The sequence below is a fragment of the Sander vitreus genome, chromosome 7, assembly GCF_031162955.1.
Source record: "Sander vitreus isolate 19-12246 chromosome 7, sanVit1, whole genome shotgun sequence".
NCBI classification, from domain to species: domain Eukaryota; kingdom Metazoa; phylum Chordata; class Actinopteri; order Perciformes; family Percidae; genus Sander; species Sander vitreus.
Genome location: NC_135861.1, coordinates 20920973 through 20947272, shown reverse-complemented (window position 1 = coordinate 20947272; position 26300 = coordinate 20920973). Strand labels below are relative to the sequence as shown.

The 26300-nt window shown below is 40.5% G+C and overlaps 3 protein-coding genes across 11 annotated transcripts; 1 reads left to right on the top strand and 2 right to left on the bottom strand.

Annotated features, from left to right (window-relative positions):
* Window positions 1–2195: 2195 nt before the first annotated feature.
* On the bottom strand, window positions 2196–13296 carry slmapb (sarcolemma associated protein b). Of its 6 annotated transcripts, none has more exons than XR_013502278.1 (11): window positions 13206–13294; window positions 9842–10033; window positions 9456–9515; window positions 7329–7457; window positions 7179–7253; window positions 6788–7090; window positions 6286–6556; window positions 5943–6114; window positions 3909–4043; window positions 3165–3284; window positions 2196–2758 (listed from the first exon to the last, which is right to left on the bottom strand). XR_013502278.1 is itself a non-coding variant. In XM_078255250.1 (11 exons), exons 3-10 carry the CDS (start codon window positions 9505–9507, stop codon window positions 3169–3171), a joined length of 1221 nt encoding a protein of 406 aa, XP_078111376.1. In that variant the 5' UTR covers window positions 9508–9515; window positions 9737–9774; window positions 13206–13296; the 3' UTR covers window positions 2196–2758; window positions 3165–3168. The 6 variants fall into 6 exon arrangements, 4 of the variants coding, with proteins under 4 accessions (XP_078111376.1, XP_078111375.1, XP_078111378.1 ...); XM_078255250.1 differs by lacking the exon at window positions 9842–10033 and adding an exon at window positions 9737–9774 and having other exon boundaries at window positions 3165–3252; window positions 13206–13296; XM_078255249.1 differs by having other exon boundaries at window positions 3165–3252.
* On the top strand, window positions 13249–20081 carry LOC144521034 (ceramide synthase 5-like). The gene is made up of 10 exons (XM_078255254.1): window positions 13249–13424; window positions 14624–14726; window positions 14933–15063; window positions 15306–15363; window positions 15479–15529; window positions 15648–15740; window positions 16248–16376; window positions 16744–16850; window positions 17171–17327; window positions 19654–20081. The coding sequence occupies exons 1-10, from the start codon at window positions 13249–13251 to the stop codon at window positions 19795–19797; spliced, it is 1149 nt and encodes a 382-aa protein (XP_078111380.1). The 3' UTR covers window positions 19798–20081.
* Window positions 19758–25710, bottom strand: LOC144521030 (NACHT, LRR and PYD domains-containing protein 12). Of its 4 annotated transcripts, none has more exons than XM_078255242.1 (9): window positions 25430–25710; window positions 23623–25222; window positions 23375–23536; window positions 23095–23268; window positions 22834–23007; window positions 22535–22708; window positions 22276–22449; window positions 22010–22177; window positions 19758–21876 (listed from the first exon to the last, which is right to left on the bottom strand). In XM_078255242.1, exons 2-9 carry the CDS (start codon window positions 25206–25208, stop codon window positions 21807–21809), a joined length of 2682 nt encoding a protein of 893 aa, XP_078111368.1. In that variant the 5' UTR covers window positions 25209–25222; window positions 25430–25710; the 3' UTR covers window positions 19758–21806. The 4 variants fall into 4 exon arrangements, with proteins under 4 accessions (XP_078111368.1, XP_078111371.1, XP_078111372.1 ...); XM_078255245.1 differs by having other exon boundaries at window positions 23623–25219; XM_078255246.1 differs by lacking the exon at window positions 25430–25710 and having other exon boundaries at window positions 23623–24879; window positions 24971–25060.
* Window positions 25711–26300: the final 590 nt, after the last annotated feature.

The following is a 26300-nucleotide window of genomic DNA, read 5'->3' as shown; positions in this document are numbered from 1 at the left end:
TCAGATCATAAATATTGTGTGATATGACAGAAATCCTGAGGTCTCACAAGAGCCAGATTAAAAAAAGAAAGGTTAAAATCGAAGAAGCAGAGGCCAATTTATCTTGACTTTTAGTTCCTAGCATGGGTCACGCTCCAAAATACTTGAATCCTACATTTCCCATGATGCAACTCAGCTGCATTAGGATTAGCACCTCCATGCCCCCTAAATACACACTTTGTTCACACCCCACAACTCTAGTTTGGAATGTCCTTCTGTTGTAAATTTGTAGTCTAAGCAGGGTTTCAGTTACAGCGCTCAAATTGGTCTGATCGTGGCCTTACACCCAAACCGAGTTACCCATGATGACATCACTATGCCATCATCAGGGTTATTTCTTCAAACTTTGGAAAGCTCCTTTCAGAGCCACAGAAGACATACGACGGTTTTCACAACTGAGTAGCAACTCCTCATGACTAATAAACTGACTTTCATGTAAACTGTCTCCCTTTGAGAAAAGATTGCCAGATGTAATTACCCTTTACAAAATATATAATTGGTACTTAATGTATAGAAAAAAACCTGGAAATGAAAACTGAACAATGCTTCAACACTCTAAAAGTCTATAAGAATCAGGTGTGATTCCTACTGTAAATGGCTGAATGCTGTAACCACGACAAGGTGTATTTATGGAGCAGATAACGGAGCGTGTTAACATGATTTCTTTGACCCACATGTTGACACCAGCCTGAGCATCTTCTGTTTCAGAAAGTCCAAAACCATGTACCAACAGTCCCATTTGCCATTTATCTTCATCTTACTGTGGCTCAGCAGTGGGTCTTTCTGTCAGGTCAAATTAGAAATCTGTCCACACACTGCAGGTCTTCATTGCACCACTGTGTATGCCGTGTTATGCTCAGTCAGTTTCCAAGGTGCATTGTTGGCTGGCTGACGCTATCGCTGTGCTCACCTGAGAAAACCTTCCTCTCAGAGGAAAACACTCCCTGCTGTCAGCATCAACCAGGTTCTTTGAATGCCATCTGGGAGCCATAAAAGGGTGCAAAACAGTAAATATGGGATAAGATCTAACTGAACTAATTATTTTGCTGGAGGGTAGAAGCAAACATTTTCTGCAAATACAGTTCTCTTCCCCTACCTTAAATCACCACACAAGAACAGCTTACCTAAGATGTCCTGTAAGCACCCAGTGTTCCTCTATAAGGTTGCAATGATGGAGATCAGAATAAATAAAACCTACAGTAGCAGGGGGTCAGTCTAAAGTCATCTTCATAAAACTTGGTTGCTTCAGTAACTGCCTGCTTGTGTAATGACTAAAAAGGTGCAATTATGAGGTTCAGATCTTTAATTGAGATCACATTTTAGAGCAGTTATTTATAAACTTCAAAACACAAGAAACTCTTATCTTTCCATCTCTTTAAAATACATAGATGTTGTACTTATTCACAAGAAACTGAGCAAACTATCATAAAGCAACTTAAAAGAGATATATATATATTTTCACTGTTAGAATTTGAGGCATAATCATATAGCATGCAAATATACAACCACGAGTAAATTCTGTTTTGGGTTTTTCTACAAGTTAGGATTAGTGTTAGTGTTCATGATATTTGAAGTATGCCAGCTTCTTTTGGTGGCTACTGGTAGCGTGGGATACAATATACTAATTAGCATGCATTTAAATTATATTGTGTCATGTTATATACTGCTGAATTCCCTTTGGTAAACAATGTACAGTCTGCGGTTGATTGCAATCATCAATAAAAATGTCTGTTGTACCTAACTTAACCTTGTATGTGTTTTAATTGGCACAACAATGCTGTGCAATACTGAATCAGAGTGGCTGATAAAGTAATATGATGAACAGTAGCTGGTGCAGAAACTTTATGGTCTATAGCAACTGTAACTTAAATGGAAAGCAGAGGCAAGCAGTCACACAGGAGTTGACTACTTACTGTACAACTTTACATATTTCAATTGTGGCCGTTTCACTTCAATCATCATAAATTAAAAACATTTTTCCCCCCGGAATGCTAAACAGAAAGACTCTGCTTAAATGCCTTGTTCAGGTTGCTCAGAAGTGTCCAAACATGTCCTGAAAAATCACATAATTTTTGCATCGATATTGATAAGAGATACTATCTTAGCAGTGATATTGTTATGTATCTAGGGCAGTCATCATGCACTCAATTAGGGGCTGAATTACTGTGACAATATTTATTATTCTGACAGTTACAGAGATGTGTTACATTTAGGTAAGTTCATACTTCAGGTGATCCATCTAAAATATCATCATCATTATATTTCTTTTTACTAATTAAGTGTGCAGCATATCTTTACATTCATTAATGGATAATCCTATAAGTCATGAAAGTCATGACAAAAAAAAAAACGACCCAATTAGGTTTCCTTTAAGTAATAATACAAACGTATTCATTTGCACACAAAACTGACATTCTTTTATTAACAATTCTGTCATCTAAAATAGAGCATCTTAAAAATTAAACAGTGTTAAGTAGGAGCCCTCCTAATTAATAGTGCAGATATGATAAGGGGGCAAGTTTTTCAATTTCAGAACAGAAGAAGCTGATGACAAATATGGATTCACACCGGTGTGTGTGTGTGTGTGTGTGTGTGTGTGTGTGCGTGTGTGTGAGTGTGTGTGTGTGAGAGCACGTTGCCCTCAGGTCCTGAAGAGCACGGCAGCAGTCACAGCTGTTAGAACCACAGCAGCCACAGGCCCCCAGATCACCCACGGTTTCTGAAACAAGCGGTGACACAGAAATGGAAATATGAGCATCACCACATGAAACCTCCTCATCATCATAGGATGGCCAAAGCTTTGACAGAAGGAGCTTGCAGATGAAACCAATGCAGTACACAGAGAAGGTGAGTTAAAAACAGCTCTTTCAGATAAAGATAAGCCCATCCAAACCAACTAAGAGAAACACTTGTTAAGCATTAGCCATCCAGACAGGACAAACAGATGTCAGATGTTGGAACTGCATGATAAGAGAGGTTAGAGTTTCTGAGACGACGGATTTTTGGAGTTTCCCCCGAGGAAGGCATTCTGGGGAATGAGGAAAATCGGATTAAGTCATGCAATGATCTAAAAGACACTGATGAAAATGAAAGATGTAGGCCGATTTGACAGGAGTAACGTGTACCTTACTACCACAATGCGCCGAAGCACCAATACAGCAAAGCCAGGATAAGGCCGATGACTATGGCTTGAACAGGCAGCAATAGGGATGTCTACAGAAGGGAAGGGATATTACAGTAATCAACTGCAACGAGACATAATTTAGTTGGGCGTAGCTTTATTAATAAACCTCTCAGTCAGTAGTCTGTGTTTGTAATTGGTGTTTACACAAATCTTAGTCATACACGGCTGTCAATGTCTAACAGCAACAGTAACAGCGGATGATTACAGGGGAGAAGGTGCACTGCTTAGATAAAAACATATATATATATATATATATACATACACATATATATATATATATATATATATATATATATATATATATACATACACATATATATATATATATATATATATATATATATATATATATATATACACATACATATATATACATATACATATATATATATATATATATATATATATATATATATATATATATATATATTGTGAATCTTAAAAAAAGATTATTGTTATGCCTGGAGATATTTCACGAAATAAAACAAATGTTGCTAAAGTCTGAAGCAAAGCTCATGCTTCTAAAACCAAAACAACTGAAGATGTTTGCTTCTTATGCAAAGCTATGGGTCTGATTTTTAACTTAATGGCAGATCGTTATTTCTACACTTTATGCACCTCTCAATATATTATTTGTCAAACAATTATATATGATTTTGTTAGTGTATGACAGACCAGCACTCACCTTTGTCTCTTTCTCCTGTAATTCCTTCATGTTGGCTTTGCACTCCTCAAACTCATCTGTAAGCAACTGTTTTTCCTGCTCAGTCTTCTCATATTTGTCCTTTAGGTCTGACAGCTCTGTCTTAGCCTCCTCATACTGCATAAAACAAATCATTATTTTTTAACTTAATCACAAGACAAATTACTTTCACTTAAATATATGTTCAGGATACATTTGGCTAATCAGGGAGCATGCTGGGGCCAAAGGTTGTTGATGTGAGTATCAGTGATTAATTTAGGTTGGGGACAGTTTTTCACATGCTTTGTTCTCTAAGGGCTTTACAGGACAAGCAAATGCCACTGTGAGAGCACTCGGTTTCCAATTTCCATTCAGTGACTAAAAGAGCCACACCACATTAAGGATGACTTCATCTCTGCTTTTTGCTATTCAACAGTGTCCCTCCTGTCTGAGTGTCACAGCAGTGGCAGACGCATTCCCATCTAGCCTGCTAAACCTGACTGGGAACATCCAGCAGTGTGCCACTGCCAACAGCAAGCAACCTGAGAGCTGTTCAGACTGTAGAATACTTTACATTGCACAACCTTTTGTTTGGAGAAAGAAGGTTGGAGTTTCACTCTCACTTTAAGACAGTTTTTTTTTTTAGACCCAGTAGTAGTAGTTTCTACAAGGCATTAGAGGAAGCCATTAAAGTTGTGGTGGGCAGTATGTTTTTGTCCTCATTGGGCAAAATTCCATTAAACCTTTCAGCATATTGTTATTCAAGTGGTCTAGTGGTGTTATGTCGTTCGCAAATGAGTCTTGGGTCCCTTGGGTGAACGAACTGAATCACTTTCTGAAAAGATCCGTTCAATTCTGGGTTTATTATAACCTCTTTGGTTGAGCTAAACTCAACGTTCAAATCATAGACTGTACGTTAAGACGTGGTTCAGTTCAGTGACTACGTACTACAGTCAAAGCTCTGGTCAAGCAAGAATGATTTGGTGAACAAATCTTTTTTATGAATCTTTAAACTGATCCCAGTGATTCAGTACATTGAAAAGTAGAATTTTGCCGATCACTAAAATCTAGACTGCTACACCTCCGCTTGGCTCTGTTGTCAGGCTTTAGAAGATCTTGCCGGGACGGGAGACTTTGCCCTATCACAGATAGATATTTCAGAGGGAGAGAGAGCATTCTTATTGGCTGTTCTACACATGCAGACAGAGAGGGGAGAGGAAGAGCTGCAAAAAGAGGTCTCACTTTACTTGAAATTCTGGTGTTTTTTTTTGCCTTGTGTCCTGGGCTAGGTAACTATCAGTGAAAACCACAGTAGGTGATGGGTTCAGGGCCTGTTTATCAGTTGTCTTAAAAATAAAAGATCAGTCCTAACTGGGCAAAATTTTCAGGGAAACATAATGTAGCCTTACTGTTAGGCATATAGACCAAATAGTGACATTTTTAGATTTGGTATGTTTCATGTGAACATAAAATCCTTACTTCAAAACATAAAGCGTGATGAACTTGGAGGGATAGCATAGTATTAAAACATACTAGTTATGCATACTAGATTCTTGATGTTGTGTTTCATTTCATTTTATGGTTCTGTGTGATTTTATTTGTGAAAACTCCTACCCCTTGTTGAGTGTGCATGTAGGACATTTCATAAATACTGTAACACCTAGTAAACATTGGCTGTGTAAAGCAGCACGTCAGCAGCACACCAGCAGCAGCTGCAGTCCTCCTGACAGTATTCCCACTGGATCTATTCTGCCATGGTGCTGTTGTGCTATTGGGACTGTTTGACATATCTCATAGATCAATACACAATAATTTACTTGTTTGTATAAGTGGACAATAAATAGACTTGAAGCCTTTGGGCACTTGGGGCAGTAACCAGTGCAGCCAATGTAGACAGCTGCACTGGTTACAATGGAACTCTCTCTGTTACATCAGTCGCAGGATGGAAAACGGACTGAATGGCAACTCAGGTTTGAGCCTAGAAGTATGGTTGCCACTTTAGTTGATTTGCTGGTCTTTTTAGTTTAGAGAACAAACCTCTATCTGCAGAGCCTTGCTGTGGCTGTCAGCTTCATCCAGTTGGGTTTGCAGCTTGGTGCTATCCTGCTGGTGCTGGAGCTGCAGGGCTGCCAGCCTCTTCTCCAACTCCTGCTGGGATCCCTCTAGGGCTTTGAGGCTGTTGCTCAGCTCAGCATTCTGGGCACGCGAACTACCAGAAACAAAACAACACTAAGTTCAATAGGTGAAGGATTACACAAAGAGTAGTGTGTGGTATACCGTGTAGCACAACACGTTGGAGCAGAGTCATGCAAATAAGACAGAGGACGCATAACGCTGGGGGTGAAGATGAGCCCTTGGTGATGTAGCTCAGTGCACTGACCTGGCGAGGTCCTTCTCCAGTTGCTGCTGTCTCTGCAGCATTGCCTCTTTCTCAGAGCGCAGAGCTGCACAGTCACTCTGCAGGTTGCCCTTGTCTTTCTGGTGAGCCTTGAGGAGTTCCTCCTTCTCAGCCCTGAGGGAAGCACACTCATTTTGCAGAGCACTCCTTTCCTTCTGGTGCTTATTTAGGGTGTCTTGTTTTTCAGCTCGCAGGACAGAACACTCCTTCTGAAGCCCATTACACTCCGCCTGCATTGACTGCAGCTCACTGGCTGTGACAATAAAAAAAGTTTTTTTTTTTTTTTTGAGCAGCATTTCTTAATTAGCTTACAGATTAAGTTAGGGAATTCATAGCAAAAATATTTTCTGTGTGCTTGGATAGACTAGTGTACATTTGAGTCTCTTAATGCTTGAAACAAAAGAGCCATACGTCATTACTGTGTCAGATACATACAGTTTCTTTTTTTACTGGCTATTATCATCATATTTTTACAATGTGGTACCTTGTATTTCTGCAGTTTTCTGCCACTGCTTGCTCTGTTGTTGAAGGTCACGCTGTAGATTGTCAATCTCACGCTCATATTTGTTGGCAGTCTGACGCCATTTTTCCAGATCGTTCGAGACGGCTGCCAGGTTGGTCTGGATAGTGGCAACGTCATGGTCCCGCTCAGCAGTGGCTGCCTCCAGGGCACGTTTCAGCGCCTTCACCTCGTCACGTGCACTTTGTAGCTCATCATGTGAACCGGAAGAGACATCTATCTGCTCTCTGAGAATGCCCGCTTCATCTTGGAGCTGCCGCAGCTGGCCTGTCCGGACCATGGTCAGCGTTTAGATTAGTAATGTTGACATTTTTAGATAGACAAAACGTTTCAATCCACAAACGCAAAGATGTACCTTGAAGATGTTTGATCTGTTTTGCAGATTCATCAGCTTGTTGCTTATTTTCTTTTCTCTCTTCCTGCAGGATACCTACAAAATATGATTACATTTATTATTATTGTAAGTAAATCGTGTGTATCTAACGTCAAAGATTTGTATTTTTACCCTGTAGCTCCATGCATTTGTGTTTCTCAGTATTAGCTAGCTCCTGGGCTTCTCGAAGTTCATCGTTCAAGTGCTGGATCATTTTCTCTGAGTCTCCAGAGGACCCCATATTTGACCTGGTCAGATCATCTGATAATGAAATACAGAACAGAATTATTATCCAGATTAGAAGATCGTTTCTCCTAACATGAAAGTATCTAGCTGTAAGGATAGAGCTTCTTATCTTCCATTATCTAAGTTTAAACCCTGATGATACATCAGGCAGTAATGATGGCAATTCACTTCTATAAAAATAGAAGGATAACTCAAAGTTCCACCATATTAATTCTGCTTCAGTCCCAAATATTTAACCAGGGCTGACATACTATTGATTTCCCAAGATATTAAAATGGGACTATTACATAAATTAATTGCTAACCCAGAAATAGACACAACTGCATTATCTGCATTTTTTTTAATCCAAGCTATCATTCCAAATTGTCCATTAACCGGGCAACAAACAACTCTCTGGCACATCTACATTGCTTGTTAACGGAAAATGACTGTAAACAATACACAAAGGGAATGAAATAGCCAACGTTGTCAAGGGTCTGTTGTGTTTCCTAGAGGTGGAAACAAGCACCACAAATAGTTGGGCTTTGCAATTCCCAGTGAATATCTTGATCCCCTAATCTACCATGGCTATGAAAAGAGATGACCTCATCTCAGACTGAACATTTGGCAGAGGCAAAAACAAGAGTCAGGACAGGTCAAGCATGTGCACCATAAATGGACACATTAGTGGACTGAGGCTGCCTTGAAATGCTGCATTTGTCGTGAAAACTGTGATTTCATTGTGTCTGGCATGCACGGCTGCTTAAACATACTGTACAAATCAAGTCAATACAGTCAAATACACACACGTTAGTTGTTAATAGTGCTACCAGATGCATTGATAAAATAAATATATAAAATGAAAGGGTATGAAGCGACTGCTGGAGGCTGGTGGCACCCTCTGACTCAGGCACATGACCACCGTGCTGTGTGCCAGACAAAGGATGGGCGGGCAGTGCTCTGTCCAGCATGTGTGTATGAGGTTGTGTGTTCCCTCATGCATGCATGCATATGTATGAGGGAGAGTCAGAATGTGAGTGGGCTTCCTATACATAGGGTTTGTGTGAAAGATGAATGTCATCTGGAGAGCATGAGATGAAGAGAGCATTTCAGATAAGGGTGTCCAACATGTTGTCTTTAGTAACATTAGTTATTATAGCCATTATGTCTTAGTGTCACAGACTAACACCTGACAAATAATGGGATTAGCGCTCCCACATTATTGTGTGTAAAAATACCTCTCTGACTAGTTAGGGGATATTGAGCATCACACTGCCTCAAGTGACGACAGGGGAAAAAATGTAGGAGAAAGTCTTTTTTTAGCTCAAGTGCTGAAGGCTAAAGCCATCATGGTCTATCTTTCCCCTCTGTCGGTTTCCTTCTCAATGAATGTGACAGCGCTCTTAAACGGAATCGCAGAGTTAGCACTGCTCGCTACTAAATGTCTACAGTATTCAGCGAGTCTCCATAAACCTGCTGATTAAACTGCCAGGAGCAATATCACTTTACTGACTATAGAAATGAGAAATATCCTTATCATTTTGAAGAGACTGAGATGCTGTTGTCGTGAAGACACTGTTTGCTTTGTACTGCCTACATACTGTGCAGTGTAGCATTACAAATTCATTCATCATGCAAAATTGATTCGCTTACTAAAAGCGTGCACATTTTCTCATAAAGGTCCCCGTTGATTTTTATGTTCTTGGTATTGCACATCATTGCAATCTCTTTTATTAGGTCACTCTAAATGGCACTAACACACAGTCAGCTGATATGCCCTATGTGCAATGAGGCTCCATGTTCTAATAAGCTGTTGACACCAGAGAAATCAGCCTCTAAAACAAGGCCATCTACAGCACTCTAAGCTCTAAAGCCAACCAATTGCCCTTATAGGCACAGACACTCTTCTTGACTGTGACTCAGGCTTTTTTCTCTCTTCACATCGTCAGTTTTGATATGATATGCTGTGTCAGGTGAGAGCCATTTAAATAGCAAAACAGCCAAGTCATTCACAAAAGAATACAGCTGGGTTACCTTTAATGAGCGATACGTTATTCAGGGGATCACTCAGCTCTTTCTCATCCATTTGCTTATCTGTAAAAAAAATAAAAAATAAATAAATATATATATGTCAACAAACAAATAGATATTAAAGCTGAATCAAAAGGCAGTGTTGACAAATAGGATACATTTAAAATAAATATCTTAACTGGATTATTAAGACTATGGTTGTTGTTGTTTTGGGCAAGGATTTGATTATTATTTAAAAAGGTAAACAGAAAAAAATGCATGCTCATCTATGAACACATACGTACTTTTGAAAGAGGCAGCAGCATAGGTGCTGAGAAATTTCCTTGGAGGAATAGGTCACAGCATTAGTACTAATAAGGTTAAGAAGAAAACATAGCAGGAAATATTACCTTAGGTGATCCAGGAGCTACAGTACTCTATGTGCTGAGGCTACAGCAGTCCCTGGCATGAAGAACTCTTCTCCAACTATCAGATTTTTTCAGATGCGAAATGGACCAGTCCAAGCAGTGAGGAGAGGGGGGGGGGGGTACACCAAGGGGATGACTAATCACAGTGTACCAGACCTCCCTGCTATTGTTGGACTGAAGCCAGTGAAGACAAAGAAATGCTTGAAATAAGTGAGCAAATACCTCAAGTGTGGTTACAAATCTACGCTAGAGGTAAGTCAGATCGATGTCCTCAAAAACACGACCCCCCTATTTTGTGGCTGAAGTACCCCAGCCCCTCCACACTAGGTCATGCATCCAAGAAGGGCATGTCGGAAGCTGCAGCTGCATACTGACAGAGAGGTTTTGTTCAGAGAGCCGAGCTGCTCTCTGACCAGTTGGTACTGATGTGAAAATCTACAAGATGACACAGAATAAACAAGGCCAGTGTGAGAGTGTGTGTCCTGTATGTCCTCCTCTATTGTTTTTCCTTGTAGGTCACTGTTTTTTAGGGTTAGATCTACATGTCATCCTGAAGGGTGAAGTTGTTCTGTGACTATTACAGACACAAACTGTGTGTATTGTTTAGCTAATTTGCATTGTATTGGCCTATAAAATACATCAGTATAGGCTCTTCAGCATGCTTTGAAATGTTTGTGAGGCTGAGGTGAAATCAAAATATAAGAAAGCAGTGGCCTAAATTGAAAAGCATGATATTTAGACATCCTTCTATATTTAATAATCTTATATTTAAGACTCCTTCTACTATATCACTTCTATCTAAGCAAATAAATGTTTCCCTCTGGTCAAAAAGCTTTCATAACTTATCATGTCACATTAACAAATCCTTGAATAATGTATGAAGTCCACACACAGACAGTGTGATGCAGGTTTCAAGAAAGGAGGGGGTCATGGTTGGAGGACATTCACATTATTTTGTTTAAGATTTTTTTGTACTTAATTCAGTTCATCATACACAAGCATGCTAACTTGAGTTTCAGTGAGTCTGAATCCTGTGAAAAAAAGATGTACTGTTGTAGGCTAACTTCAGTTCACCTTCTTATTTAACGCTGTACAATTCCATATCATTGATGGTGATATTATGCATTATCATTGTAATACTAATGCCACAGGCTCAATGGTGCAAATATGACCACATCTCTCATGTCAATTGTTTTGCAGGATCAGTGCATACTTAGGGCATGACACTCTGATATGTTGAATTCATGTTACACACAAAACACACCTTAAGAGACTAAATACAACCATTTTGTATGGTTATTTTTGTTTCTTTATAACACAAGCAAAACAAAAAGGTTTAAGAGCATATTTCTCTCACTACAAATCAAAAACCAAGTTTGTCTTTTTTGCATCACAAAAAAGTTTGGCTTGTGAGAGAAAAAGTTTGGTTTGTGAGTGAAAAGTTTTACTTGCAAGTCAAAAGGTTTTGAGTCTAAGTTTTGCGAGTCAAAAATGGCTTAGATAAGGGTTTCTTTTGGTGGGTTTGACTGGGAATGGCCACACCCACATTCAAGCGTTACAGCCAATAGTCAGTGTTTAGAGGAGACTGTCATCCAGGTAGCTGCAAAAGTCTAAATACAGCTGACAGTCCATAACGCTAATAACCTACTAGTTTAATGAGGAAACTAAGAAGCTACCTCTATGGTTTGCAGCTATTTGCTTGCAGCTACACATAAACCATACATTTAAAGAGATAATCAATTGTTGGACGCGATAATGGCTGATTATGGCCCTAGAAACCTAGGCATAAGGGGTTATCTTGGGACTCAGAGTGAAACGTAAGATCCTATGAATTTGGTAAAAAAATAAAATAAAACAGGGACAGGTCTCTTAATGAGTTTGAATTTTGCTGTATGACTTCATATTTGGTTGGTTGGGCAAGATAGTTATAAAAGGAAAGGTTTGTGATAAAAAGCTGCAAATCATTGACATATTTTCAGTCAATAATCAACCATTCCAACCTTTTACTTTTTTTTTTACAAACAGAATCTTGGCATTCCACAAGGGTGTTATTTTACACTAGAGAACCCTAAATAGTCTATCTATCTTCAGTTAAGGGGACTCTTAAAGAACAAGAAATACGTTTTCTCTACACAGACAAGTGAAGGGTAAATCCACATAATCCAGTTTTATAGGTGGAAGATCCACCCAACTCTGTCAACATATAGCTCTGCAGCAAAACTACTTTATGACTAAAATGTATGGTAGCCCATAGAATCAATATGATCTAAAGTATATACTGCCTTCACACAAGATCCACATAGGCCTATGCCAAATTCCAAAAGTTTTGTCCTATATGCTCACCACAGTTAATAGCACCCTGGACTCATACCAAATGCAATAAAAAAACAGCTCGTTATCTCAGCTCTAAACCTGTCTTGATGTTGTTGATATCATAAGGCACCCCATAAGGTTATATGTTCAGGTTCTATTGAAACTGTTTTAGAGAGATGTTGATTCAATTTTATAATAATATTGGAGAATTATAACCTTTATAAAGGAAGGTCTTGGTTTTATTGCAGGGCTCTTGATTAGACAGCATTATTTTTAGCTAGGTGAACCTTACTGTAAACTGGCAACTGGTTGTATCCTATTTCCTTTGTTTAAACTTTCCATAATAAAACAACTAAAAGCTAAAATCCTATCAGATGGGGGTCCGTGGTCTAATTTGTGTCAGTTTAGTCCTTCACATAACAAATTGGCTTGATTTTACAGGATGCAGCTAACTGATAGCTAGTTTTGATTGTTACCCGAATTGTCTTAAAATGTAGGTCTACTTAATATAAAGTTACAGAGTTAAATGCGGCTAAAGACGTCAACAAGTATCTCAACTGCCGTTAATTAGCTAGCCTACCGTCAAACAACTCCAAAATATGGTTAGGGTAGCTAACGTTAGCTTTAATTGGCTATAACGTTAACTAATTATGACGTTAATTGCAAATTGGCTAGGTTTCAGTTGACATAAGCTAATGTTAGTTAGCTGACTTTAAATCCCCAACATACTCCAACTTTTCAGGTTCAATGTAATGTTGAAGAGACAGTCTCAACTCTCAAAGTCCCACAACCTATGAAATATGTATGTGCATCATTCAAGTGAAAAACATCATTGAAAGTTGCCTAATCAGTGGTGGGTGTTGCCTTTCGATTTACGTGTCAAGCTAGCGGTCCGTACTCAAAAGTAAACCAGAAGTGATACTCTCATAGTGTAACAGCCAGGGGGAGGTGGAAACATCACTGTAAAGGTTTTGAGCTAGTTAACCTAAGCCACCAGATGCTCGACAAGTAATTTTCACTGTTTTTGGTTTACCTTGTAACGTTACTGTTGACCGCGACTATTTTTCTGTTCCCCGATGACTTCCTCTATCTCAGACTGGATTTGGAGTGAGAGGTTTTGGCTTCCCGAAAATGTTACATGGGCGGACCTGGAGCGACCACCAACTGGTGCGGAGTATCCCCGAATAAGACATATATTATACGCCCTACCTCTGGCTGTCGTAGTTTTTCTACTAAGATTGCTTTTTGAAAGGTAAACTATACCCCTGTCCTTGTTTGCTGTTGTTTTTTATTGAGGTTCTTCATTGAGTGCGTGCTCTGTGCGAGTGCACGGTTTTCAGCCTATGTGGCAACTTTTGCTCATAAAGGGGAGGAAAACAAAAAACAACATATGAATCATTCTTTATGCATGCAAATTAGCAGGGAAATAGAGAAAACCAACTCTCTACATGCTTTGACAAAAATCCTGAGCTGTTGCTATCACAACGCAGTTGTTTTGAAATTAGGCAAACCTCTTTAAAAAAAGATAGCCTAAGTAGGCTATTCTTCTCCTTGTTGGTTTTGCCTTAGCCTCTTATAGTAGCATTCCTTTGAGGCGATGACACATGAAAATATTACACTGGCTTGAAACAGTTTACCTTGCTCAGCAAGATAGTTTTCCAAGGATAGTTTAAAAAAAAACCTCAAAATAAATGGCATACAACTATCATGCAATTTAATTCCTTTTGTGATCCCTGGGAACTGAGTCTGGGTTGGGGGCTTTTGAAACCGGTCTGTGCTGTACATATTAGTCTTCCTCAGTCCAAACCTTGTAGCACAGAAAGTCAAAATGTTGTACAGCAACGTTCAGCTAAATTAGGGGTTATGCATGTGGCCCTTTTGGAGTAAAATCACCAATGAAAGGGCAAGCCTAAAGCCCAGTCTGTACATCTATTCATTCAGTCTTTTTCCACGTTGGGAAAACTATTACAGACAAGTGGTGTGTTGTGAGATTGTAAAATATATTTTTTTGTTTGAACATTAACACTGGTCAACTCAGATGGTCTTGTGACACACATCAGTGCTCTGGTTAGAAGGAACCCTCCCATCACGGTCTACCCTCACATGACAGAGGTCATCATGCTCTGTTTAGACTAGGTGCTACATTCCCCAGGATTCCTCCTAACGCTTGCCTGTGTCTCTTATAGGCTCTATTGTACTTTCCTCCCTTCAAAGTTAAAGTCAAACATAACTTTGTGAGCAAACTGCTAACTTGACAGTTCAAGTCAATCAAGGAAGCCCTTAGCCAATCTTAGCTAATGGTTTACCTGTTCCTAAAGTCTGTACAACGTGTGTATCCCTCTGACTCTCTCCTTGTCTCTATATGTCTCTCTTAATACCTCACCATCTCTGTGTACCCCTCTCTGCCCCCACCCTCTCTCTCTTTTTTTGCCTCTGTCTGTGTGTATACAGGCTAGTGGCCAAGCCCTGTGCCCACATACTTCAGATTCAGGCGGGAGTGCCTCGGCAAGCTCAGCCTAATGCTGTCCTGGAGAAGGTGTTTCAGTCCAAAACGGTACATAAGGCCTATACTTGTGCTGTAGTCCATTTAAATGTTCCTCTGCACACTGGATTACTAAAGTTACTGCACTGGCCTACACCACCCCAGGCACAATGGCGTGTTCAGTAAATAATTCAAGCAGTGTGACAGTCTCACCTACTGGTATTGTGTTTTTCACAAGTAGAGACTTGGGAGTCATTTCTATTTTTCCCCATCTTTAGTGTCCTGACACGAGGCAACTGGAGGGACTCTCCAAGCAGCTGGACTGGGATGAACGGAAAATACAGAGATGGTTTCGGGTCCGTCGAAACCAAGACAGGCCCAATATGCAGAAAAAGTTCTGTGAGAGCATGTATGTTCCTACTAAACTGCTGTGTGGTGTGCATTCATTGCCATTAAATGTATTCTAGACATTCATGATGAATCCAAATGACTGTGGTGACCCCCTGGCTTTACCTCTAGTGCCACCAACAAGTCAACATTTTAACTTATTCTGTGAAATATCTCAACATTAACACCTCATTGAGGTGTTAGCATGACAGTAGACTTTTTTTCAAGAAGAACAAGTTACATTGTTCTATTCTTTTATCTCAGGTGGCGATTTACATTTTACCTGGGGATTTTCATCTATGGCATTCGACATTTGTGGGTGGTGAGTTGAATTAGCATACTGATTGCTTTTGCAAAGCTTTAGCTTTTATTGAAAGGTATAAAAGCCGACTATGTTTTTGTTCTAATCATATGCACATTTTATCTGTTTATGTCAGTCGCCTTGGATGTGGGACACCAGACAGTGTTGGTACAACTACCCTTTTCAGGTTAATAGTTTTTTATTAACTGCATAATCATCATATTCAGCTGCCCAGCAGCATATTGTTGGCAGGCCAGAGAGCCTACACATTTGTTAAAGGTGTTTTTGTTTCACTCCCCCAAAAGCCTCTGAGTCCTGGACAGTTCAACCACTATGCAGCTGAGCTTTCTTTCTATTGGTCTCTGATGTTTTCCCAGTTCATAGACATTAAACGTAAGGTGAGTCAACAACAGCTTAACTTAATACTACTGTATTGTGCTGCATCTTAATATAGCCCTTCTGAAAACGTCACACCCTTTGCATCTGTTTGGACAGCTTTTCATGTTGCACTTAATTTAATGTCACCAGTGTAGTTTTGCAGAACAGGTAAGACAATGAAATGCTACAGGGCCACACAGATTTACAATGCTTCCTATTGTAGCGTTACATTAGCATGTCATCCTGGTATTTACACATCTTTCAGTTGGTGTCATGACTAAGCTGACAGCCTTTTGATGAATGTACTTGTGACTTTGAGTACTTCTTTTTAAAGCACTATACAAATAAAATGCAATATATAAATAAAATGTGTTATTACAAAGACAGGCTTCTATAACTTCATCTAATTGTTCTCATTAGCTGCAGCTGTGTTTACGTACTTGTAAACTTACAGTGCAGGTAGCTTGAGCATTGTATTTACCCGTTTTCTCTTTTTCTGCGTTCTCTCTTCATTTCACTGATGACAGGATTTTATCATGATGCTTGTCCACCATCTGGCCACCATATTCCTCATCACATTCTCCTATGCCAACAACATGCTAAGAGTTGGCACTTTGGTCATGTGTGTCCATGATGCATCCGACATCTTCCTCGAGGTAAAGGACTCAGTGATGAAGATTTAAAAAAAAAGTCTTACAGCAGTTGTTCCAAGAAGCAAACTTGAGTGGGTTCAGCAAAGCCACACATTGTAGGGCAAACACAGCTGGCAACATGAGCATGCAATTGCTACTGCCGTGCTTTGAACTACTTGTATTACCTGTCTGACAAAACAAACACATCTGTTATTAGCATTTCAATAAGATACTACTGAAATGTAGTAGAACAAGTAAGTTTCTTGTACTACCTGTCTGAAAGAAGAAGAAAAAACATCTTTCACAAGCATTTCAGTGACAAGATGTCATTACCGGAGATGGTTTTATATTTTAATACTGTGAATTATTAAATCCTTATTTATTCCCCAAGGCTGCCAAACTGGCCAACTATGCCAAGTACCAGAGGCTATGTGATTGCCTCTTTGTGGTCTTCAGCATAAGCTTTTTCTGCACTCGACTTGTCATCTATCCTTTCTGGTGAGTCAAATGAGATGTTATTTACAAATCAAATTGCATATGTTTGCCTACTTGTCACATGTGTAACTATTTCTATTTCTACACTAAATAAGTGTCTTAATGAACTAAAATAATGAGAGCTGCAGTCAGGGGCGTAGCACAAAATTCTAGGCCCTGTAGAAAGGCATTTTCTATGGGCTCCTCGCCGCATCCACAGCTATTCATTCTAGCATCTTTTTGGGCCCTCCTCACATGAGGGCCCTGGGTACTCAGTCCCCCCCCCCCCCCCCAGTCCGATGCCCTTTGCTGCAGTAACCTCTGTATGTGTGTATTTGTTGCAGGGTTGTTTACAGTGTCCTGGTTGAGAGCTGGGAGATCGTTGGGCCATACCAGGCCTGGTGGTTGCTCAATGGGTTGCTGTTGGTGCTGCAGACTCTTCACGTCATCTGGTTCTACCTCATCGCTCGCATTGCTATCAAAGCCATATTCAAGGGAAAGGTTAGTCTGACTCTCTGCTGTGTGTAGAACAGGTTTTACTCATGCCAGTAGCGGTTTTATGGTTTGCAATGTCGGTGAGTTGGTCTACTCCTTTGGTCCGGACTGAAAACAACAACTATTGGTTGGATTGCCATGAAATTCATGGTCCCATTTTACTATTACTGACTTTGGTGATCCTCTGACATTTTCTCTAATGCTTTTTAGGAAAATGTCTTGACAATTGTTGGATAGATTTAAAATTTATTTAAATTAATTATTTATTTAATTATTTAATTTAAAAGGGATACTTCACAGATTAACATTAAGCTTTGTATCAGTGTAAACCCGTATTTTCGAATGACCGTGCTTCCTTCCCTCATATCACCCTGAGACGAGATATCTCTGTATTGTGTGTCTGGAAAAAAGCCTCTGATGACGCAAAAATCGTTATTTAGCATCATAGGAGGCATTTTTGGCCCGAGTACAGCCAGCTAGTTCCGCATGTTTTCAACCCGCCCATCACTCCCAGAATTTCAAAATAGTGTCAGCCATCTTGAAGCAAAGCTAACAGGCTATTGCTCTGTGGAGAAAGCTGAGTAATTAATTCATACTTTAGTAGGCTAACCACGATGGCGGAAAGTAGTTTTGAAGATGATATGGCAGAAGGGGATTTTGAAGATCTGGTGTGCAAATCCGATGCTCGTGGCTACCTGTACGTGCCGCTATACAGCGAGGAACAGTTGCGGATGATGGAGGAACAAGAGGCGGATGGAGCAGCTGTTGCAGTAGAAATAAAAGGTTTGTCTGGCAAAGACTTTTTCAGCAGCAACTTTGCAATTATGTGCATTCAAACTACCGCACATGTGTACCACCGGGACACATTGGTACAGATTGGAGAATATGCAGGAAACTTTATTACAGACGGAATACTCGACACACTACGCGAGCTTCGCCTGCTAGCAGACCACTAGCCGGGGAAGGGGACATCAAAAGCGGTGTGCGAGAAAGCAGAAACGCGGAACGAGCGCAGACTTTCGAGCTAGGTGGAAAGCTAACGCTAGCCGGCCACCTGTCCCATCCATCCTGCTTGCAAATGTCCGCTCATTAGACAACAGACTGGACTACATCCAACTTCAGCGAGACTGCTGTGTTTTTGTTTTTGTGGAAACATGGCTGAACAACAGTGTACCGAACTCCGCTATCCAGCTACCAGGCCTGCTAGGCTTCCGAGCAGATATAGATGCTGCTCTGTAGGGTAAGACTCGTGGAGGTGGGCTGTATATGTTAACACAGACTGGGGCTTGTATCCAACTACTGTTCACCGCTGGTGGAGTTTGTGACTGTTAAATGCCGACCAGTCTACATTTCACGCAAATATATGGCTGTGTTTATACTCTGTGTTTACATCCCACCAAGCGCTAATGCTACCAATGCGTTAGCTGAACTTTACGGAGCTATCAGTGAGCTCCAAAGCGCACGTCCGGATGGACTATTTATTGTTGCTGGTGATTTCAACCACGCAAATCTCAAGAAAGTTCTTATATTCTACCTTCACCTCACGGTGAACCTAACTTACAACAATCAGTGCTCTGTTACAAGTCTACTTATGCCCTGTCTTTTGTTGTCTGTCCTGTCCCTTGTCTTAAATGCTCTACTTTAAGTAGTAATTGCACTTTACGTATGTATAGTCTATAATGTGTGCACTAAATGTCTGTCGTTTTTGTCCTTTTTATATATTTTAAATGTTTAACACCACTTGAGCCACGGTGAAACATTGTTTTTTTTCACTATATACAGTGTATATGGTTGAAATGACTATAAAACCCACTTGACTTTACTGCCCTCTGTAACTGATAGGCGTGGCTTGGGAGTGGCCTCGTAAGGAAGCGAAGCAAGTGCATTCTGGGAGTTGTTGTCTTTCATCCACGAGCCAAAAACACATTTTATGGCTTTTCTCGGTCTACAAGGCAGCAATTTCTAGCAGCTTTCCAGCAGTGAAATATCCCTTTTTTAATTTGGTAGACGTTCATGTTCCCGTTAGGGTAAATTGTCTTTCATTTCGCACTATAATCGGGTCAATTTTAATTTTTGTCCAATATTTGGTTCATAATTAAATACCTGTAAAACTGACATTCCCATCAGCCTCAGCTGTACTTTGTTTAGTGCTAATTAGAAAATATTATCATGCAAACATGCTACACTAAAATGGTGACTGGTTAACATTACCTGCATCAGGATGTTACCATTGTTATTGTAGGCATGTTAACCTGCTCACGAGCTGCTAGCATGGCTCTACACTCTTTTAGCCTTGTTTTTATTTTCCTCACTATTTTGTTTCATTGTACAGGTGGCAAAAGACGACCGCAGTGACATCGAGAGCAGTTCGGACGAGGAGATTTACTCCAGTTCCAGTAAAAATCCCAGTCAGACCCTAAAACCAAAGGACAGCAGTCACACTGGTAACCTTAATGGAGAAACTCATGACCACTGAGTACCATGAGCGGATGTTTACTTTCAGTGTGGCTTTTACTCACCTGCTGCGTGCCTGCGTGACCCACCTTGTCACTTTGACCTCCTGAAAAGACATAAATGTTTTCATGCAGAAAGATTTGCTGACACGTTCAAATGGAGAGTGGACTTGGATACAGGGGAACTCCATGTTGGGCATACAGTCTTGGCACTGTCTTACTGAGTCAAGTTTACACTGTGTGAGGTTTACACCTGCTTTATGCTTAGTAGAAGTGTGTGTGTGTGTGTGTGTGTGTGTGTGTGTGTGTGTAAACAAAGCATAAACACTGCTTTTGTCACAGTCTACATGTAAATACATTTTATTTGTGAAATTGGTAATATATTTACAGCTGGAAAACAAATCTCTGCCTTACTGAAAATATAGCTTACTGTTGTAAGCTAAACATCTCTTATAATGCCAAAGATTTCTTAATAAAACATTATTGTACCATATAGTGAATATGTAGGATTTTTGTGTGAATGTATGAGTAGCAGTATTAGTGAAAAACATTTTTTTGTATCCTGAGCACCTTTCATACACTACATGTAGTGTAAACGCACTAATTAAACAGAATACATTAAGTGTTATCGTTGCAGAGAGCAAGCCATTTAAAAGATCAGCTAATAGACATTTAAAGGCAAAAAATGCCATTTGAAAAAACGGCATGTGAGACTCAATGTAAAGCACACACATTGTGAGAAGTGGTACTAGAAAAAGGCTAGATGGGGCCTTTTTAGTACCGTTTAAAAACTGAACAGAGTCTGCCTCATATTTTTGGGAATGCTGTTCCAGTTTTTATTCGTGGGGTTTCTATAAAACTAGCAGTAGATCATCTGAGGCAGGGGTGTCGAACTCCATTTCACTAAGACCCTCACTGTAAAATGAGAATTGCATCAAGGGCCAGACACGTTACGTTTATTGAGGTGCTTTTATGTAATTGAAAAAGTCATATTTTTGCATGTCTCATATTTAGTCCACATAAAGCCCTAAAAATGTCAGCAAAAAAAATCTTAAGCCATCATAGAATTTAAGAAAATCAAGCAAAACGATTACATTTTTAAAAGTAGGCTACAAACAGCCTAACTCACAACAACCTGTTTCAAAACATGAATATGCAAACTCTATGGTTCTGTGGGAATTTCTCCGTCACCAAATCTGCCAAAATTCTGCTTTGAGTCTCATGTAACTGCAGTTTGAAAAGTTTCATGTCTTTTTGGTTTGGCGCACAACTAGGCGGGCCAAAATTTGTGAACCTAAATTGATATACGGAGTTTGTGACGTGTGATCTAAGGGCTTGTGAAGGAACATAAGGGAATCTGTGATGTAGTACGCTAAGAGCTTTGTATACAAGTATACAAAATCAATTCTAGAGGATACAGGGAGCCACTGCAGTGTAGCTAAGACTGGAGTGATGTGTTCTCTCCTTTGTTTTTGTTATCAGTCTAGCAGCAGAGTTCTGGATAAGGATGAGCAGCCTCTCAATTGACTTTTTTTGGAAGTGCGTTGCAATAGTGTAATCTACCTTAAATGAAAGCATGAATACATTTTTCAGCATTTTGCTGGGCCAGGAATGGCCAGTAGGGCTGCAAGATTTTAATTATTGATCAATCTGCCGAATATTTTTGTGATTAATTGTTTGATCTAGAAAATGTCACAATAGAAGGGGGGGGGGGGGAAAAAATTTCCTTATGTTGGATTTATCATATTTCTTGTTTTGTCAGACCAACAGTCCAAACCTAAAGATATTACATTTACTTTGACATAAGACCAAGAAAAGCTAAATAAAATTTCACGTTTTATATTGGAACTGAAATTAGTGAATGTGCCCCAATGCCATTTTTCCTTAAAATATGACAAACTATTTATAATCAAAATACTTATTTTAAGTTATTTTTCTGTTTATGAAAAATGTATCCACTAATCGTTTTAGCTCAAATAATAAGCACTGTATGTGATCTTCCAGCAGTCCGCCGTGCAATAGATGGACATCTTCAGTATCTTATTTTATCACACTCGTTCAACATGTTGAAAACTTCTTCACAGAAGTCGTTGTACTTCAGGCTGAAAGAGACAAAAGTAGTAATAGATATTAGTAATAGTAGTTAGAGCAAGTTTAAATCTTGTGCTTTGAAACTTCATGTAAAGTACACCGGCTCAAGATAGTTTATAATTAACTGAATTGAATGAGGCTTACTTTATCTCTTGCATGTTGTGGCTGTCCTGCATGACCTGGATGAGGGCTGGGACAGAGGCGTTAGTCAGTGAGTTGTTTCTCATTTCCAGGCTCTTCAAAGTCTTACTGGCTCTTACAGCAGCACACAAGTCCATAACGCAGGCGTCCGTCAAACCGGTCATCTCAACACTACCGTAAAAGAGAGGCAGATTTTTATGTAGGGCTCACTGCAATGTAGTAGTAAAAAAATACAAGGAGTGTTTTTTGAAATAATTTTGTCAACTCACTCCAGGTCCTCCAACAGACAGCTTGGATGTGCAATAGCATCCCAAAGATGTTTAACCCCTTGGTCTCCTACTGCATTTATACCTACAATCAGGGACTTCAGTTGAGAAGTGCCACTTCTCAGCACTGAACTCAGCTCCGTAAAGACCGACTGGGTTAACTCACATCGTTTCAAGCTGTAGGGTGAAGCAGAATATACATCAAATATATGTGAATGGTGGTACTGAAAAGTCAGACGTGTGTTAATACATGTGACTCTACCCAAGCTTTTCTATTGGACAGCCAGGTCGGCTGAGGGCTTGGCAGAGCAGCAGCGCCCCCTCCTGGCCCAAATCATTCACTGACAGGTCCAGTTCTGACAGAGAACAGTGCTCCGACATCAAGGCCTCCATCAAATAAGGACAGCATGCACCCGTCAACTCGCTATCAAAGACACTAAAATAATAGAAACACAAGGTCAGCAACGGCAGAAAAACATGAATGTAAAAGTATGATTTATCACACAGATTCTGGATTTATTTAGGTTAAGAGATGAGGTATTTTGAACATCCCATACTTACTTGAGGCTCTGCAGTTTGCAAAGTGGGTGTTGCAGGGACTTGCACAAAGCCTCCACTCCTCTGTCACCAATCACGTTTTGTGTCAGGTCCACTTTCCTCAGCTCCGATTGGCCAGAACACAAAGCTGTTGATAAAGCCTCCATGGATGCCCCAGTCAACTCGCAGCGTTGTAGCCTTTTAAATAAATAAAATAAGACAGCTCTAACACAAGACAACAAGACAAGACTTGTATTACAATACTACCCTATATAAAGTACGTACTGGAGCTCCTGTAGTTTGCAGACAGGACTATGCAGCACTTTCGACAGTTTTATGAATCCCTGGTCCCCGATCTGATTAGCCCTCATGTCTAACACACACAGCTGAGAGGTGGCTGAGGTCAGGGCAGACACCAGATCTCCACAGATTGCCTCGGTCAGGTTGCATACTACAAGTCTTAGCAAATCAAAAGCAACATATTAAGGACTTATTCACTTTCATTTGAGAAATGTCTGTTAACATAAAGGCACATTTAAAAGAATAAATTCAGCTTTAATCTTACTTTAATGTGTGCAGCTTGCAGTCTCTGAGTCCAGAGCAGAGAACTTTGAACTTCTCATCTCCGAGGTAGGTTTGAGAGAGATCCAGCTCCTTGGAGAATCCTCTGCTGAGAGCTGAAGCCAGATGAGAAACAGCGCCAGGACTCAAGGAACTGCTTGACAAGCTGGGGAACACAACAAAGCGATTTCACATATATCGACATACTGTACACATTAAATGAATGATGAAGCCTAGATGTATGGATTTTACATTATCTTATATGATATGCTCATAGTTGGAACCAGCATCCCTACTTGTTCCGCCGTCAGATTTCTCGTACGATACAGATTCAACTGCTCCATCTCACCAAGGCAAGTCACAACATAATTCAGAGCTGCACAGTCCTCAAGGCTCAGGTCTCCATAACTGATGCCTAATCGTGCCGACGGGGTGATGATTTCTTTTACCAAGCTCTCATTTTGAGCTTGATGAAGCAGATGGAAGCAGCGGTGGTGCTCGTCTTTGTAGCATCCCTTAAGTGTCGCCTCTGAGCTGCTTTTAAACCAGCATTTGAAATCCATGATCTGATTAGAATTCAGCTCCCCCAGCAGGGTTTCCAGCAGTCTGCGCTGAAGTGGCTCTGAGAGACCTGACAAGAAGATATCTACAAACTTTGCATTGCCTTTGTGCTTTTCCAACATCTTCGCCACAGACGTTGACCTGTCCAAATAGAAAGACACGGCCAAGAGGAACTCCTGCATCAGTTGGGAGTGGAAGGAGAAGACACGTCTATCTAACTGGTCACCATCTACTTGCAAGAAAACACCAACTGAGGTAAGAAAATGTTGAAAACCAAAGGAATCCATTTCCTCTTTGGTGCAGCTCGAATGCGGATCAAGGGAGCAATGAGACGCCATCTTGCCGAGGGCTAACACTAATTCTCTGTTGCAGGCCTCGTTCAGCGAGAGCGTCTGAACCAGGTGGACCAGGATGTCTACATACAGCTGAGTTAACGTTTCAGGAAGTTTAGCTCCGGCATCCATCAGAGACTTGTAAACAGAACAAACTGTCCAACAAAATCTTGGGGAGGTGCAAATATCATAAAAGCCCAAAGTCCTTTCCATGTGCATTTGTGCTTTGTTGGCAGCAGCCGGGTCAGTAAAGAATCCCTTAAAGTAGGCCTCTCTTTGTGGCTTCAGAAACCCCAACACCTCCACCCGGGTGCCACTCAGAAACTTCAGACATCTTGTCGGCCTGGTTGCCACCACAAAGGCAGCTCCTTTCAGCAGCGATCCATGAAGCAAGCTGGCCACTAAACAGGACACCGTCGCTGCCTGGCTCGGGTCAGAGCAGAGGGCGTGGGCGGAGGGGTCCAGGCTGTGATTGCACTGATCCAGATCATCAAACACAAACAACACATCTTCAGGCTTCTGCAGAAGTTGGGGCATGGACTCAGAAGGGACATGACCATGATGGTGTAGCATTAATGTCTCCAAAGAAAACATCCCAGTTAAAGAATTTAACTCCCTGAACCGGAAATGGAAAACATAAGAAAAGTTTTGAAGGTGTTCTCCTTTTGCCCAGCCCACAACTAGCTTCTCCAAAACAGTGGTTTTACCTGATCCTTCAGGACCGACCAGCGTCATAGTTCTGATTTCATCAGACAGAGCGGTGTGGATTGCACGATCAAGGGAGGGCAAGTCGTCTTCTACATTTCTGTCTGTTGCCCGAGCTTTAGAAGTCAGCGGGGATATGTACTTATTGTTGTTTATCACACTGACAGGCAGCTCTCCACCAAGAAGTGTTGGCATGCCGTCTGTCTTCAGGGTGTGAGTTAGCACAGTGTCTTTGTCCATTGTGTAAATCACTGCTGTGAGAATGCATAAAATATAATGCAGTTATGAGGATTGGCTTTCAGCATGACTGCAGGCAACATGTCATTCATCAATTCGTGTAATTAACTGTGCTTAAAAGCCGTCTACCAACATGCCCTAAAAGGTACAGTATTGTAATTTTCAAAACACGGTGGAGTGGAGCTACAGTAACTCTCTTAATACATCCATGACAGTAGGCCTACCTCGTACGCAGTGCTGCTGGAAAACAACGTAAATGAGACAAAGTGCCGTAAAGACAAAATATCTTTAAAGAAAGCTGTTTTTCTTTCAACGTTGGGTTTACGCATACACTGGTGATGCAGCAGCAGTTGCACGAGCTACCTGCAAAGTATCGCCAAATAATTTCTAATAAGGGAAGAAGTTCTACTCTCTCGTTACTTCCGGCTTCTGAACTGGTTGCAGTTCCACCAGAGTTCCATATAGGGGGCGCTCACAGGCCAGTGCAGAATGAATGGGACTCTATGGAGCTATACCCCTCAAAATCCACTTTTCTCAGGATATCATTTTTTGTCTAGTAATTTGAATGTTGCATTCGAAAGGGGAGGCTAAGAAAATACACACTGCTGGGTGTTAGATCTTTTTAAAGTGGCTTTTTTGTTCTAAAAAGCCTTTTAAAATGTCAATGACGTCATACACATATACGGCCAGGGATACTGCTTTACGGCAAGCTCTGAGTCGCTTCGTTTGTTCTCTCGAAGCATCGACAACACAGCTGACAGGTTAGCCTCTCCCTGTTAATACACGTGCTAGAAAGAGGTTTGCTAATGTTTTAAAGACCACGCCGAAATATTCACTCTGACATTCTGGTTCGTCAAGCGGGATCTCCGATCGTAATCAGTCCTTCACTGACCAATCAGCATTCATTAGCAGAATGCTAGCATGTTATGGTCAACAACGACTCAACCTGTAAGAAATCGAAAGGACAGTACTCGTTCATTCAACTTTTGACCTATAATCCATGTTGAACTTGCAAAAACTACAATCAAATCTGAGATTTCTCAACGACAATCGGGCGAAACAGACAAATTTACCATATACCATTTTGCCCGATAC